We start from the raw sequence: 18,396 nt of genomic DNA, 5'->3' as shown, positions 1-18,396 counted from the left end.
TTTAAACTCATGAACCACAGAACCACTTAAAAGTATCCTTCCAACACCAGTGCTCATGTCCCATTTTTTGCTAACACCGTAAATGCTATCAGTTTGCAGTTCAAACATTAACGTCTTTTAACATCTTAAAGCAGTGCCTATAGGGGTCTGTCTTTAAAATTATCACAAGTACAGGCAAACAATAAGTAACCTCATTCTTATACTAAGATATTTTGTGAATGATTTTATTTCAGGTGTTAAACCACATGTATTATATACTTTCATACATCACTTCAGAATTTATATAGTGAAAATTGGCACATCTATTTAAATATTTTAAAACTTGAAGACACATCAGGCTAACAGCAGACCTTTCAACAGAAACCCATACAAGCCAAAAGCGACTGGGAGCTTATGTTCAGCATTCTTTTCTTTTTTTTTTTTTTTTTTTGAGACAGAGTCTCTCTCTGTCGCCCAGGCTGGAGTGCGGTGGTGTGATCTTGGCTCACTGCAAGTTCCGCCTCCTGGGTTCACGCCATTCTCCTGCCTCAGCCTCCCAAGCAGCTGGGACTACAGGCGCCCGCCACCACGCCCAGCTAATTTTTTGTATTTTTTATTTTTTTTTGAGACGGCGTCTCGCTCTGTCGCCCGGGCTGGAGTGCAGTGGCCGGATCTCAGCTCACTGCAAGCTCCGACTCCCGGGTTTACGCCATTCTCCTGCCTCAGCCTCCCGAGTAGCTGGGACTACAGACGCCCGCCACCTCGCCTGGCTAGTTTTTGTATTTTTTAGTAGAGACGGGGTTTCACCGTGTTAGCCAGGATGGTCTTGATCTCCAGACCTCGTGATCCGCCCGTCTCAGCCTCCCAAAGTGCTGGGATTACAGGCTTGAGCCACCGTGCCCGGCTGTATTTTTTTTTTAGTAGAGACAGGGTTTCACCGTGTTAGCCAGGATGGTCTTGATCTCCTGACCTCGTGATCCACCTGCCTTGGCCTCCCAAAGTGCTGGGATTACAGGCATCAGCCACTGCGCCCGGCCATACTCAGCATTCTTAAAGAAAAGAGGCTGGGCACGGTGGCTTACACCTGGGATCCCAGACTTTGGGAGGCTGAGCGGGGTGGATCACGAGGTCAGAAGTTCCAGAGCAGCCTAGCCAAAATGGTGAAACCCCATCTCTACTAAAAAATACAAAAATCAGCTAGGCGTGGTGGCAAGCACCTGTAATCCCAGCTACTCCGGAGGCTGAGGCAGAATTGCTTGAACCCAGGATGCAGAGGTTGCAGTGAGCCAGGATCACATCACTGCACTCCAACCTGGGCAACAGAGCAAGACTCTGCCTCAAAAAAAGAAAAGAAAAGAAAAGAAAAGAAAAGAAATTCCAAAGAATTTCATATCCAACCAAACTAAGCTTCATAAGTGAAGGAGGAATAAGATCCTTTTCAGAGAAGCAAATGCTAAAAGAATTCATTACTACCAGACCTGCCTTACAAGATGTCCTGAAGGAAGTGCTAAATATGGAAAGGAAAGACCGTTACCAGCCACTACCAAAACATACTTAAGTACACAGACCCATGACACTATAAAGCAACCACACACACAAGTCAACATGTCTGTATAATAATCAGCTAATAATATGGTAGTAGGATCAAATCAGAACAGATTAATACTAACCTTGAATGTATATGGGCTAAATTCCCCAATTAAAAGGCACAGAGTGGCAAGTTGGAGAAAAAATCAAGACCCAGTGGTAGGATGTCTTCAAGAGACTCATCTCACATGCAATGACACCCATAGGCTTAAAGTAAAGGGATGGAGAAAAATCAATCAAGCAAACGGAAAACAGAAAAAAGCAGGGGTTGCTATTCTTACTTTAGACAAAACAGACTTTAAATCAACAAAGATAAAAAAGACAAAGAAGTTACATAATGGTAAAGGGCTCAATTTAACAAAACCTAACTATCTTAAATATATATACATGCTCAACACAGAAGCACCCAGATTTGTAATTCTTAGAGACTACAGTACACTTGGACAGATCATTGAGGCAGAAAACTAACAAAGATATTCAGGCCCTGAACTTAACACATGACCAAATGGACGTAGTAGAGATCTACAGAACACTTTACCACAAAACAAGAGAATATACATTCTTCACATCTGCACATGGGACATACTCTAAAATTGACAACACAATCAGACATAAAATAATCTTCAGCAAATTTCAAAAAACCAAAATCATACCAACCACACCCTTGAATCATAGTACAGTAAAAATAGAAATCAAGACTAAGAAAATTGTTCAAAACCATATGATTACATGAAAATTAAACTGTCTACTCCTGAATGACTCCTGGGTAAATAATAAAATTAGAGCAGAAATAAAGAAATTATTTGAAACTAATGAGAAGATACAACATACAAGAATCTCTGGGACATAGCTAAAGCAGTGTTAAGAGGGAAATTTATAGCACTAAATGCCCACATCAAAAAGTTAGAAAGATTACAAATCCAGCAACCTAACATCACAATTAGAGAACTAGAGAAACAAAAGCAAACCAATCCCAAAGCTAGCAGAAGACAAGAACTAACCAAAACAGCGCTGAACTGAAGGAAATTGAGACATCAAAAACCATACAAAAGATAGGCCAGGCACAGTGGCTCACATCTGTAATCCTAGCACTTTGGGAGGCTGAGGTGGGCAGATCACTTGAGACCAGGAGTTCAAGACCAGTCTGGCCAACATGGGGAAATCCATCTCTACTAAAAATACAAAAATTAGCCAAGCATGGTGGCACGTGCCTGTAATCCCAGCTACTCGGGAGGTTGGCAGGAGAACTGCTTGAACCCAGGAGGCAGAGGTTGCAGTGAGCTGAGATCTCGCCACTGGACTCCAGCCTGGGTGGCAGAGCGAGGCTCTGTCTCAAAAACAAAACAAAACAAAACAAAACAAAAAAACCAGAAGATCAACAATTCCAGGAGTTGATTCTTTGAAAGAATTAATAAAATAGATCACTAGCTGAACAAAGAAAAAAAGAGAGAGAAGATCTAAATAAACATAATCAGAAATGACATATAGGACATTACTACTGACCCCACAGGATACAAAAAATCCACAAAGACTACTATGAACACCTCTATGCACACAAGTTAGAAAACCTAGAAGAAATGGATAAATTCCTAGAAACATACAACCTCCCAAGATCAAACTAGGAAGAAAATGAATCTCAGTACAGACCAATAATGAGTTCCAAATTTGAATCAGTAATAAAAAACCTACCAATCAGAAAAAACCTAGGACCAGAAAGATTCACAGCCAAATTCTATCAGATACATAAAAAAGAGCTGGTACCATTCCTACTGAAACTTTTCAAAAAATTTAGGAGGAAGGACTCCTTTCTAATTCCTTCTGTGAGGCCAGCATCACCCTGATACCAAAACCTCGCAGAGACACAACAAATAAAGAAAACTTCAGGCCAACATCCTTGATGAACATAGATGCAAAAATCTTCAACAAAACATTAGCAAACAGAATCCAGCAGCACATCAAAGAGCTAATCCACCATGATCAAGTAGGGTTTATCCATGGGATGCAATGTTGGTTCAACATATGCAAATCAATAAATGTGATTCATCACATAAACAGAACAAAACAGAAACCACAAGATTATCTCAATAGAAAGAGAAAAAGCTTTCAATAAAATTCAACATCCCTTCTTGTTAAAAACCCTCAACAAACTAGGCATTGAAGGAACATACTTCAAAATAATAAAAGCCATCTATGACATACCCACAGCCAACATCACACTGAATGGGCAAAAGCTAGAAGCATTCCCCTTGAAAGCCAGAATAAGACTGGGATACCCTCTCTCACCACTTCCACTCAACATAGTACAGGAAGTCACAGCCAGAGCAATCAGGCAAGAGAAAGAAATAAAAGGCTTCTAAGTAGGAAGAGAGTAAGTCAAACTCTCTCTGTTTGCAGACAATATGATTCTATGCCTAGAAAATCCCATAGTCTCTGCCTAAAAGCTCCTTGATCTGATAAACTACTTGAGGAAAGTTGCAGGACACAAAATCAATGTACAAAAATCAGCAGCATTCCTATACACCAACAATATCCAAGCTAAGAGCCAAATCAAGAATGCAATCCCATTCACAATTGCCACGAAAAGAATAAAATAACTAGGAATATGGCTAACCAGTGAGGTGAAAGATCTCTACAAGAATTACAAAACATTGCTCAAAGAAATCAGAGATGATACCAACAAATGGAAAAATATTCCATATTCATGAATACGAAGAATCAATATTGTTAAAATGACCATACTGCCTGGGCTGGTGTGGGGGCTCATGCCTGTAATCCCAGCACTCTAGGAGGCCGAGGTGGGCAGATCATTTGAGGTCAGTAGTTCAAGACCAGCCTGGCCAACATCGTGAAACCCTGTCTCTACTGAAAATACAGAAAATTTAGCCAAGCGTGGTGGTGCACACCTGTAATCCCAGCTACTTGGGATGCTGAGGCAGGAGAATCGCTTGAACCTGGGAGATGGAGGTTGCAGTGAGCTAGGATCGTGCCACTGCACTCTAGCCTGGGTGAGAAAGTGAGACTCCATCTCAAAGAAAATAAAAATGACCATATTGCCCAAAGATTCAGTGCTATTCCTATCAAACTACCAGTAGCATTCTTCACAGAACTAGAAAAACCTATTTTAAAGTTAATATGGAACCAAAAAAGAGCCTGAATAGCTAAGGCAATCCTAGACAAAAAGAACAAAGCTGGAGGCATCACATTACCTGACTTCAAACTATACTATGAGACTACAGTAACCAAAACAACATAGTACTGGTACAAAAATAGACACATAGACCAGTAGAACAGAACAGAATATAATGCTGCAGAGTCCAGAAATAATGCTGCACACCTACAGCCATCCAATCTTCGACAAAGATGACAAAAACAAGCAATGGGAAAGGGCTCCTTTTTAATAAATGGTGCTGGGATAACTAGCTAGCAATATGCAGAAGACTGAAACTGGACCCCTTCCTTACAATACACAAAAGTCAACTCAAGTTGCATTAGACTTAAGTGTAAAACTATAAAAACCCTGGAAGATAACCTAGGAAATACTATTCTGGACATAGGACCTGGCAAAGATTTCATGATGAAGCCATCAAAAGTAACTGCAACAAAAACAAAAATTGACAAATGGGACCAAACGAAACTAAAGAGCTTCTGCACAACAAACGAAACTATCAACAGAGTAAACAGACAACCTACAGAATGGGAGAAAATATTGGCAAACCACGCATCCAACAAAGGTCTAATATCTAGAATCTATAAGGCACTTAGACAAATCAACAAGTAAAAGCAAATAATCCCACTAAAAAGTGTGCAAAGGACAAGAACAGACACTTTTCAAAAGAAAACAGGGCTGGGTGTGGTGGCTCATGCCTGTAATCCCAGCACTTTGGGAGGTCGAGGCAGGTGGATCACCTGCTTTTGGGAGTTTAAGACCAGCCTGGCCAACATGGTGAAACCCCATCTCTACTAAAAACACACAAATTAGCCAGGCTATAATGGTGCACACCTGTAATCCCAGCTACTCGGGAGGCTGAGGCAGGAGAATCACTTGAACCCAGGATGTGGAGGTTGCAGTGAGCCAAGACGCGCTACTGCATTCCAGCTTGGGTGACAGAGGGAGACCCTGCCTCAAAAAAAAAAAAAGGAAAACATATGCAGCCAACAAGCATATGAAAAAATGCTAAACATCACTAATCATTAGAGAAATGCAAATCAAAACCACAATGACATACCATCTCACACCACTCAGAATGGCTACTATTAAAACATCAAAAAATAACAGATGTTGGCAAGCTTGTGAAGAAAAGGAGCACTTATACACTGCTGGTGGGATGTAAATTAGCTCAGCCATTGTGTAAAGCAGTCTGGCAATTTCTCAAAGAACTCAAAGCAAAATTACCATTCAACCCGGCAATCCCATTATTGGGTAAATACCCAAGGGAATATAAATTGTTCTACCACAAAGACACATGCACATGTATGTTCATCATAGCACTATTCACAATAGCAAAGACATGGAATCAACCTGAATGCCCATCAATAGTAAACTGGATAAAGAAAATGTGGTAGATATACACCATGGAATACTACACAGCCATAAAAACAAATGAGATCATATCCTCATATCCTTTGCAACAACATGGATGGAGCTGGAGGCCATTATTTTAGGTGAACTAACACAGGAATAGAAAACCAAATACCACATGTTTTTACATGTAAGTGGGAGCCAACCACTGAGTTCATATGGACACAAAGAAAAGAACAATACACATCAGGACCTACTTGAGGGTGGAAGGAGGAGGGGGAAGATTGAAAAACTACCTATTGGGTACTATGCTTATCACCTGGGTAGCAAAATAATCTGTACACGAAATCCCTGTGATATCCAATTTACCTATATAACAAACCTGCACATGTACCCCTGAACCTAAAATAAAAGTTAAGAAAAAAAAAAGCTGGAGGATATATGTTTCACCTTAGCAGCTGGAGATTTGTTCATTACTGCTGTCAAAGCCTGAATGGTTGATATGGCCAAACAATCCAATTGTCCCTGAAACACCTATTGAGGGGGAAGGAGAAACAAGAAATTAACAAATGTGTTCACAATTTTTATTGAGTTAGGAAACCTTTGGTCTGAAAACCTGAAAAAATAATTACTTAACATGCATTACATTCCTCTTCCAATGAAATGGATTTCTGAAATACTATAACCTGCAAGAAAAGTTACCTATTTAAAAGAAAAATAAGCCACATGTCAAGGAGGATAAGGCAACATTCACTTATTACATTAAAATGTTTTGAGAAAAACACAAGCTTAACACATGCTTTTTAAAAATAATGGACAATCTCAAGAGGAAGGGAGGGAGGTCTATCATTCATTGGAAATTCTATTACTTTTTTTTTTTTTTTTTTGAGACAGAGTTTCTTTCTTGTTGCTCAGGCTGGAGTGCAATGGTGCAATCTCGGCTCACTGCAATCTCCGCCTCCTAGGTTCAAGTGATTCTCCTGCCTCAGTCTCCTGAGTAGCTGGGATTACAGGCATGCGCCACCACGCCTGGCTAATTTTTGTATTTTTAGTAGAGACAGGGTTTCTCCATATTGGTCAGGTTGGTTTTGAACTCCTGACCTCAAGTGATCCACCCGCCTCGGCCTCCCAAAGTGCTGGGATTACAGGTGTGAGCCACCACACCCAGCCAGAAATCCTATTACATTTTAATTTCCCTTCAAAACTACACTTGAATGATCCAGGTTTAAATTCCATTTGCATGTATAAAAAAACAGCTAAAATAATCTTGTTCATCTAGTTTCCAAATCCTGTGTTAAAACTAAGATGGCATGTGCATATGCCAATTAATTATATTTATAAACAATTAAATATATCTATTTTTATATAAAATGGAAAATTTGAGGCAGACACAGAAAATGAAATACATATCTCTAAACATTGTCATGTTTTTGAGAAGGCAACTTTTAATCCTAAAAGTTGTATGAAAAAATAAAAACTAGCCTAATTCTGTCTATTACTGTTAAAGCTTCAATAAAAAGAAGAGATATGTTAAATTCCAGGGCAGTGTATTTATAGCAAAAACAAAAACTAACATCAAGAATATTAAAAAACTGAACATGACTGTTATATCGGGCTTAGACAATCATGAAAGCACAGAATCACTTACAATTTGGAATTGTAATGTGAACCTCTAAGAGACTATAATAATTGTTTTATTAATCTACATAAGTAGGCCTTAAGAGGAATTAACATTTATAGAGAACTCTAAAACAATACTCTGTAAACTGATACTTCACATATAGAATAAAAAATAAGCTGATAATGTCTCTTATTACACAAAAATTCTATTTATAAACTTGGACGTTAACACAATGTTAATAAAAGACATCATGTAAGTTTTCTTGCAAATATTTTGGAAGAGAAAAATAACATCAATTTTTAAAGGTAGTTTTTTTTCAAACTAGATTACCTAATGTATTGAAAGAAGCAACATAAATTACATATTTTTGCTTTATTATACCTGTATAGACTTGAATTTCTAGAATACAAAAAGTCAAGTTTTACACTAAATTAACAGAGAGTTCAGCATCTTCTTCCCTTCCTCCAAGATTCAGGTTGTCCACTGAATTATAATCATCACTTGTCAATAAGAAGCAAAGAATCAAGATATTAACAATGACCATACATATTCACAAAGAAAGCCCTAAGGTCCCAATATACCACAGTGCTTAGAAAAGTCACCACCAGGTGGACAGCATTGATACTGAGATTCCATTCCTGTACTTTATATCTCCTCAAATTGAAAAGACCATATACACATAGAGGGAATGGTATTGATTGCTTGTATCAATCACCAAGATATTTATCCTTTAGATGAAAGCAATTTTTATTTTAACTTTTTAGCAATTTTCAAAAATAATTAATGAATATTATAATTTGACAGTGTTTGTGTATTTTAGGACATAAGAAGAAAAGCACAGGAATAGTTATTCCCATTGGCTGATTTTGGACTTCAGCTGAAACAAGATGCAGGCTATGTAGATACCTGGTCCTCATTCATTTCTGTCAGTAATTTGTTGGCAAGGTCTTTCTCGTTCTTGTCTGCCACCTTATTGTTAGCATTTAAAAACAGCTGTTAAAAACAGAGACAAGAATAATGGAGAAAGAACATTAAACTGTTACCTACAAGCAGCAATGAAGCTTAAATGGGTTTCCATGTCTCTTGAAAATAAACCCAAGAATTCCCCTGGGAAGTATACTACACTTTTAGAAATTAAAGATTATTCACTTTTTGGATTATGAATTAATAGTAGTTTAGATATTTCTCTATTGGAATTCAAAGTTACTAAAATAAGAAACAATGGCAATAATTAGGATTAGTTAATATTCCTAAATTCTTAAAGAATCAGCAGAGAATGCCTCACAGTGATATGGTTTGGCTCTGTGTCCCCACCCAAATCTCATCTTGAATTGTAGCTCCCCAAATTCCAGCGTGTTGTGGGAGAAACTTAGTGGGAGTTCTCGTGGTAAGTGAGTAAGTCTCATGAGATCTGATGGTTTTATATTATAAAAGGAAGTTTCCCTGCACAAGCTCTATTCTCTTGTCTGATGCCATGTGAGATGTGCCATTCACCTTCCACCATGATTGTGAGGCTTCCTCAGCCACATGAAACTGTGAGTCCATTAAACTTTTGCAAATTGTCCAGTTTCAGGCATGTCTTTATGAGCAGCATGAAAATGGACTAATACACACAAAAAAGAAGGAAAGCTGTTACTGACACAAACCAAAGATACTGTAGTACATAACACCCAGTATGGTTCTATAGTTAAGGAAGTTTGTGAAGTGCTATCAAACTAACTTTAAAAATGGTTCTTTCTAGAAGTACTTCTCAAATATGCTAATGTGTACTTTGACAAGGGAGGTCAGGGTGCAGCATTTCCAAAATTTATCTGACCACACATATTGTTAAAACATTAGTTTAAAAGTATTCTCCAAAGTCATCAAGAATTGAGCTTCATTTATATTCATTTATATTCTGTAAAAGAAAACTGATATTATCTCTAGCATACATGGGCATTACCCTCTTCCCAATAAACTAAAGAAATCAAGTGTTTTAGTTTCAGTATATAAAAGTCAGCATCCCAGAAGGCCTTCACCTTGCCCACAATTTGAGTACAGAGAAAGAAAATTCAAATGATATTCAAAGGGAGAGACAGTTAGATTTATAAAGGAATTTATTAAGAGCATCCTAAGGAAGAAGGTTCTTAGGAAGTTATATTATTTCAGAAATGAGAAAACAAAAGGTCGAGTTACATGCTGAAATATGCAATATAAAATAAACTGCATAGAGGTATGGTATTATATGTTATGCAAGAGTATATATAAGGCTTAACATAAAAATAAATTGATATATACACTACAGGCCTTGGAATCAGAGACCTGAGTTTGAATTTTGGTTCTGCAACTTATTGGCTGTCTGATTTCAAGGAAAACTACTTCTCCAAGCTTTTCTCAAAAATAGGGAGAAAAATACCTCATCAAATAGCTATATATATTCAATGACATAATCCACGCTAGCTTATTAGCACAGTATCTGGCACATAACAGAGACTTAACAAATGAAAGATGTCGGCTGGGCACGGTGGCTCACACCTATAATTACAGCACTTTGGGAGGCTGAGGTGGACGGATTACCTGAGGTCAGGAGTTTGAGACCAGTCTGGCCAACATGGTGAAACCCCATCCCTACTAAAAATAGAAAAATTAGCCTGTAGTCCCAGCTACTTGGGAGGCTGAGGCAGGAGAATCACTTGAACCTGGCAGGCAGAGGTTGCAGTAAGCAGAGATAGAGCCACTACACTTCAGCCTAGGTGACAGAGCGAGACTGTGACTCAAAAAAACAAACAAAAAACAAATGAAAGGTGGCATTATTACAAGCAAAGTCTTTTTAAAAGAATAATATTTCATATTTAGGTAAAGGGAAACAAATAGATAAAACTGGTCAATGTAAAAATGAGTAAAATCTTTCCAGAAAGCAATATAGCAATCTGTAAGAAGAATCTTTAAAAACAATTCTTACTCTTTAACCCAGTAAGTGTATTTCTAAAAATCTACTCTAAGAAACAGTCAAAAACACCAAGATTTTAGCAGCCATAAAGACTAGGTAATGATTTTGAATTCTTCTCCTTGCTACTGAAGATATAGTTTTCTTCTTTTCTTTTCTCTTCTTTTTTTGAGACAGAGTTTTACTGTTGTTGCCCAGGTTGGAGTGCAATGGCACAGTCTCGGCTCACTGCAACCTCCACCTCCTGGGTTCAATCAATTCTCCTGTCTCAGCCTCCTGAGTGGCTGGGATTACAGGCATATGCCACCATGCCTGGCTAATTTTTTTGTATTTTTAGTAGAGACGGGGTTTCCCCATGTTGGTCAGGCTGGTCTCGAACTCCTGACCTCAGGCGATCCGCCCACCTCGGCCTCCCAAAGTGCTGGGATTACAGGCGTGAGCCACTGTGCCCGGCCTATTCTTTTCATTAATTCAAGTATCTTTGGGCAACTTAAAAAATTTACATTAATTCAAATCATATCTCTGTAATTTAGTAAAACAAAATAACTGATAAATGTTTAAGGTTCATCATATCTATCATAAAAGTTAAATGTATGATTCCATGGAATTGTAAAGTACTCTATAGTATGATGAAACTCATTTGCCAAGCCAAGGAGCCTTTACACAAATACTTAAGGAAATCAATGCATACTTAAATAGGCTGATGAATCTCATACAAAAAGAAAGCATGAAAACAGCAGCAGTCAGCTTAAGGTTGTCCATCTGATTCATAAATTGTTTATGATACTTTAAACTTTATTTGCCAAAGTTTCCAATGAGTCTAAATAGCAAAACTGATTCTATTTACTATATGCTATATATAGTATATACTATTTACTATATACTATATATAGTATATACTATTTACTATACACTATATATAGTATATATAATATACATATACTAAATTGTAATATATATTATATATACTATATATAATATTAATTATAAAATAAATTATTTTATTTATATATAAAATAATTATAAAACATATACTATACATATATAATATATTACTATATATAGTATATATACTATTTACTATATAAATATACTATTTACTATATACTATATAGTATATTCTATATACTACTATAAAAAAAGAACATAAAGGATTCATTCTTTACTAACAAACAAATAATTTAAACAAAGCAACCATGGACATCTATGGCATCATGCAATATATTTGGGGACTTAGGTTTTCATAATATTTCAAAGATTTTTATATATTCAGGAATCATATCAACTATTTCCATAAAATGTTTTTATATCAATAAAACCTTTGATTCTCCTATATTTAATATACAGAAAACATTTTTTCCTACTGACTAAACAGTGATCCTAAGTTCCAGTAATACAATTAGAAAATTATATATTACAATGGACTTAGGGTAAGAAAACCTGGGTTAGAAATTCTACCTCCATCAATTATTAGTGTTGACCTTGGGCTAATCATTTAATGCCTCAGGACATTTTTCCTTATTTGTATAATGAAGAAGTTTAAAAGCTTCTTTCAAAGATTCCCCTTTGTTGTGACGACTTAATTAATGGCTTCAATGTATAGTGATAAATCTAAAGTGATTCTGACCAAAAAATATTCCAGAAATAAGGAAGACTATTACTGCCAGCAGGGAAGGCCCAGGTCCCAAAGCTTGGTTTTCCCCGTTTTTTGTTTGTTTTTGTTTGAGACAGAGTCCTGCTCTGTCACCCAGGCTGAAGTGCAGTGGTTGGATGGCTCACTGCAACCTCCACCGTCCAGGTTCAAATGATTCTTCAGCCTCCCTAGTAGCTGGGATTACAGATGTGCACCACCATGCCCAGCTAATTTTTTGTATTTTTAGTAGGGATGGGGTTTCGCCATGTTGGCCAGGCTGGTCTCAAACTCCTGACCTCAAGTGATTGACCCGCCTCGGCCTCCCAGAATGCTGGGATTACAGGCATGAGCCACCATGCCCAGCTGGTTTTCCCTCTTTAAAGGGATTTCTTCTCTAGCATTTTTATTTCAAAACAAAATGTGATAGGTGGTATCAAATAATTAACTTTTAAAGGTCAAGATTCCAGATACAAATTTCAAGAAACTTTGGCCTATAAAGAACAAATATTAACTCACCATCATGATAGCTATGACAAACAGTTTTGTATTTTTTAAAAAGATATTATTCATATCAGAAATTTGTTATACCTGAGTTTCAGATACTGAAGAAAAACCAATGCTAATAAATTTTAGTAGGAACTATATTCTATCCTAGAGATGACCTTATAAAGGTCATCTTTTTTTTCTTTTTTCTAGACGGAGTCTCGCTCTGTCACCCAGGCTGGAGTGCGGTGGTGCGATCTTGGCTCACTGCAACCTCTGCCGCCTGGGTTCAAGTGATTCTCCTGCCTCAGCCTCCCAAGTAGCTGGGACTACAGGCACGTGCCACCACGCCTGGCTAATTTTTCATATTTTTAGTACAGACAGGGTTACACTGTGTTAGCCAGGATGGTCTCGATCTCCTAACCTCGTGATCCGCCTGCCTCGGCCTCCCGAAGTGCTGGGATTACAGGTGTGAGCCACTGTGTCCGGCCGATTAGCAGATTCTTTACACATGTGAGATGTTGCCTTTATCACTGAATTTGTCTTTATAACAATTTACTTCATCAATATATTCTTTACTATTTGATTTTGATGCTGTTCTTTACTGCAATGAAGTGACATAAATGCTTTCAGAGATATTCCTCAAAACAGTGTGAAAAAATTCAAGGAGTTGATACTAAAACCTTTATTCTGAATTACTCTCATAGAATTAAGCCCTGGTATTTTTCAGCAGGAAATCATTGAAAAGAATACCTCAAATAGAAAGGTAAAAGCTCTTTGAAGTAGTTTCATTTACAAAGGCTTTATAAGAAGCTCTCTAAAAAATTTCTGATACCATCATGATACATGGAAATATCCTATATACTCTTTATTTTTTTTTTTGAGACAGAGTCTCACTCTGTTGCCCAGGCTGGAGTGCAGTGGCACGATCTCGGCTCACTGCAACCTCCACCTCCTGGGTTCAAGCAATTCTTCAGCCTCAGCTTCCTGAGCAGCTGGGACTACAGGCACACACCACCACACCAGCTAATTTTTCTTTTTTTTTTTTTTTTGTATTTTTAGTAGAGACGGGGTTTCGCCATATTGGCCAGACTGGTCTTGAACTCCTGACCTTGTGATCTGCCCACGTCAGCTTCCCAAAGTGCTGGGATTACAGGAATGAGCCACCGTGCCCAGCTTAGTTATGTACTCTTCCACATTGCTGCTACATGTATAAATTAGTAAAAAAAAAAAATTCAAAAGCAAATTGCATACATATCAAGAACCTTAACCATATTTCTGCTATTTTTCTACTTTTCTATATTTTCCAATGAGTTACAACTTGTTTTTATACAGTGTTCTGCTCCCTAATTTAAAAAACAAATAAGAAAAGTGTATGTCCTATGACCTAGTAATTCTACTGGAAGTAAAATTCTATTCTGGAAACAAATTGTTTCTACTAGCCGGGTGGAATTAAGTAAATTATGGTACATCCACTTAACACAATATTATGTAGACATTAAAATTATGGCACATGAAAATAATGAAATATCTTCAATGAAACAAAAGCACAAAATTATATGCATCAAATGCTCACACTAGTGTTAACAATGCATAATAAAAAAGACTTCACAAATCAACAAGACAATAATAAATCTGATTTTAAAATGGGCAAAGGACTTGAACAGACATCTCTCCAAAAAAGATATACAAATGGCCAATAAGCACACAAAATGGATGCTCAATATCACTAATCATTAGTGAAGGCAAATCAAAAACACAATGAAATACTACTTCATACCCATTAGGACCGCTACTATCAAAAAAGAGAAAAAAACACCACCAGTGCTGGCAGGGATGTGTAGACATTGGAAACTTTGTGCACTGTTGTTAAGAATATAAAATGGTACTTACTATGGAAAACAACATAAAAGTTCCTCAAAAAATATTCAAAAGTGAATTATCATATATCTAATAATCCTACTTCTGAGTATATACCCAAAAGAACTGAAAATGATATCTTGAAGAGATATTTGTATACCCACATTCACAGCAGTAGCCAAAAGGTGGACGTAACCCAAATGTCCACCGATGGATGAATAAGCAAAATGTGGTATTTACATACAATGGAATATTATTCAGTGTTAGAAAGGAAGGAAATTCTGACACATGCTACAACATGGATGAATCTTGAGAACATTATGCTAAGTGAAATAAGGCAGTCATTGAAGAACAAATACTATATGATTCCAACTTTATGAGATATCTAGAGTAGTCAAATTCATAGACACAGAAAGTAGAATAGTGGTTTCCAGGGGCTGAGAAGAGGGGAAACCAGGCAGCTGTTTAATGGGTATAGAGTTTCCATTTTACAAGATGAAGAGTTCTGGAGATGGGCTGCACAATAATGTAAATGTATTTAACACCACTGAAGTATACAATAAAAAATGGTTAAGATGCTAAATTTTTATATCATATAATTTTAACATAATTATTTTATTTTATTATATTTACTTAAGACAGAGTCTTACTCTGTTGCCCAGGCTGGAGTGCAGTGGTGTGATCTAGGCTCACTGCAACCTCTGCCTCCTGGGTTCAAGCGATTCTCTTGCCTCAGCCTCCCAAGTAGCTGGGATTACAGGCATGCGCCATGACACCTGGCTAATTTTTTTGTATTTTCAGTAGAGACAGGGTTTCACCATGTTGGCCAGGCTAGTCTCGAACTCCTGATCTCAACTGGTCCACCCGCCTTGGCCTCCCAAAGTGCTGGGATTACAGGCATGAGCCATCGTGCCTAGCCCCACAATTATTTTTTAAAAGACTTTAAAAATGTCTACAGACTAGAAATAATCATATATAATTTATTTTATTTTTCTATATTTACCTTTTTGCCTATAAAACAAAAAGAATATTTTCATAATGAGAAAAATTAAGCTTTACCTTAAAAGTAAAAAAATGCTACTTCAGCCAGGCGCAGTGGCTCAAGCCTATAATCCCAGCACTTTGGGAGGCCGAGACAGGCGGATCACGAAGTCAGGAGATCGAGACCATCCTGGCTAACATGGTGAAACCTCGTCTCTACTAAAAAATAAAAAAAAACTAGCCAGGCGAGGTGGCGGGTGCCTGTAGTCCCAGCTACTCGGGAGGCTGAGGCAGGAGAATGGTGTAAACCCGGGAGGCGGAGCTTGCAGTGAGCCGAGATCTGGCCACTGTACTCCAGCCTGGGTGACAGAGCGAGACTCCGTCTCAAAAAAAAACAAAAACAAAAACGAAAAAACAAACAAAAAAATGCTACTTCTACTGGATGCTCTTAGTTATAAGTGGGAGCTAATCAATGGGTACACTTGAACATACAAAGTACAGTAACAGACACTGGAGACTCTGAAAGGTAGGGCGAAAGGAGGCTCGAGGTTGAAAAGTTATCTATTGGATATAATGTTCACTATTTGGGCAATGGGTACACTAAAAATCTAGAGTTCATGGAATTTATCCATGTAACAAAACTGCACTTGTACCTCCTAAATCTATAAAAAAAGTTTTTTTTAAAGATGTGCCATTTCTTACATGAGAGCTTGTAAGGTGAAATAAATTACAGCCAAACATTCAAGCCAGTTATGTGGGTAATAATTAATTTAAACATGCCTTTAAAAAATCAATCCATATATCAGAAAATAAACTTCAATATGCCTATTTTAAAATTATGCCCCATCAGTAGCTGATGCAAGATATGTTCATTGTTAAAGATTTTCCTGAAATTTGACTTTAAAACATTTTTCTCAAAATGGCAAAGGAAAATATTTCTAATCAATTAAATTTTATTCTTTATAAGGTTAAAACAGAAAATGAGAAGAATCACTTTCAGAAAAGAGACAAAAGCAGAGATTCAGTAAATTTATTCATCTGAACACAGGCATTTCCTCTACTGCAACATCCACGATGTCCTAGAGAAAAATGGTCAAAACATTTGATTCTGCAAAAAGAAGTAACTGCCTTTAAAATGTGGTTTCAAATTGTAACATAAGACTGACCCTTAAGATTTACGAAGCTGAATATGCTTCTTTTGTATTTTAGAGCTTAGGTTTGTTAAACTGACCCCTAATTTTGTGGTGTGTGTCTGATCCTAGGTTCTCGTTTCTCTTAAATGCCACCTGCCTCTAGTTAATGTATTTGTTTGAGCTTCAGAGGACTTCGCTGAGTTGGTGATCGCTAGATGGCAAATATTTGTTGGTTTCTCTCCATATTCCTTTAGGGTTTTACTGTTTACAAGCTTCTTTTTTGTATTGAGAGAAAAATAGCTAAAGTATCTTTGACATCTTTTCTGCAACAGGCAAAAAGACTTGAAACAAAGTGGGGATCTTTTATTTATTTATTTATTTATGAGATGGAGTCTTACTCTGTCGCCCAGGCTGGAGTGCAGTGGGGTGATCTCGGCTCACTGCAACCTCCACCTCCAGGGTTCAAGTGATTCTCTTGCCTCAGCCTCCCGAATAGCTGGGATTATAGGAGCACGCCACCATGTCCGGCTAATTTTTGTATTTTTAATAGAGACGAGGTTTCGCCGTGTTGGCCAGGCTGGTCTCGAACTCCTGACCTCAGGTGATCTGCCTGCCTCAGCCTCTCAAAGTGCTGGGATTACAGGTGTGAGCCACCACGTCTGGCCTAAAGTAAGAATCTTGAACCATCCTTTCTTTTCTGTTCTCCTTACCCTGTTACCTACTGGACCAGATCTTTTGTCCTGAAAACTTGTCTCCTACTCTGCCCTCTTTTATATTCCCCTACTCCAAAAGAAACCTATTCACCCACACATATACATGGTTAATTCTTGGGGTATCTCTGCAATTCTTAAATAATTTATGCAAACATCCAGAAGCAGCTAGGGACTCTCCATCCCTAGTTCGCAGTCTCGCAAGTCAAGACCTTTTCTTGATGTGATTCATGTCAAATACTTAGGACACTGCTGTATTTTGGATGGGTCGAACCTACTTAATCTTTAATCTTAAAGCAGACAGAAACAATTGGGGGCCTTCCATGTAGAAAGCGGGGTCAGGAGGGCAAGAAAGGGAATATGAATGCATATCCAAGTCACTCTGGAAATTTTATGGGGGTATAAGAAACTTAGGTCAAAGTGGTCACAAGATTGTTTAATAGGAGATAGAAGGATATAACTCCATGTTTACTGCTAGAAACCAAAGCTTTGTGTGAAATCTTGAATTTATAGGGAAAGAGGGAGAGTACCAGTGTGTTCTTTTCCGGATTCCTTCCCCTCATTCCTTAACTGCAGGAGACTGAGCTCCTTTGGGCTTTGGTGACCCCATCACTGAGGGGTTTATTTGACAGTTGATTTTGCTGTACTGGATACTTCCTTTCCCATTTCCTAATCATTTTGCAATATACATGCTGACTCTTTTCCCTTCCCTCCTCCTTTCCTTGGGAAGATACAATGAATAAGTAAAGACTTATCGGTAGTGAAAAAAATTGTAATGAATCCTAATTTTCAAATTAATCATATTCCAATACATAGCATAATAATTTAAAATTTGTAAAGTAGTTATACATAAAAGGAGGGTAGTCTCCCATTGGAGTTTATTTTTTATAATACATGATGTAGCTGTTCTAATACTTTTAAAATAAGCCTGAGTTTTAGATTCTAAAATACTGGCTATAAAGTA

The 18,396-nt window shown here is 37.5% G+C and overlaps 1 protein-coding gene across 1 annotated transcript in view; it reads right to left on the bottom strand.

Moving 5' to 3' along the window:
• Nucleotides 1-18,396, bottom strand: part of NBEAL1 (neurobeachin like 1) — a 205,206-nt gene that overhangs the window by 107,144 nt on the left and 79,666 nt on the right. The window contains exon 11 of the mRNA XM_025405096.1: nucleotides 6,536-6,619. Coding sequence (XP_025260881.1) covers nucleotides 6,536-6,619 — 84 coding nt within the window. The remainder of the gene's footprint in view (nucleotides 1-6,535; nucleotides 6,620-18,396) is intronic.

Source organism: Theropithecus gelada, chromosome 12 (genome assembly GCF_003255815.1).
Source record: "Theropithecus gelada isolate Dixy chromosome 12, Tgel_1.0, whole genome shotgun sequence".
Taxonomy (NCBI): Eukaryota; Metazoa; Chordata; class Mammalia; order Primates; family Cercopithecidae; genus Theropithecus; species Theropithecus gelada.
Note: the sequence above shows the minus strand (reverse complement) of the source record. Positions and strands in the feature narration are given on the sequence as shown.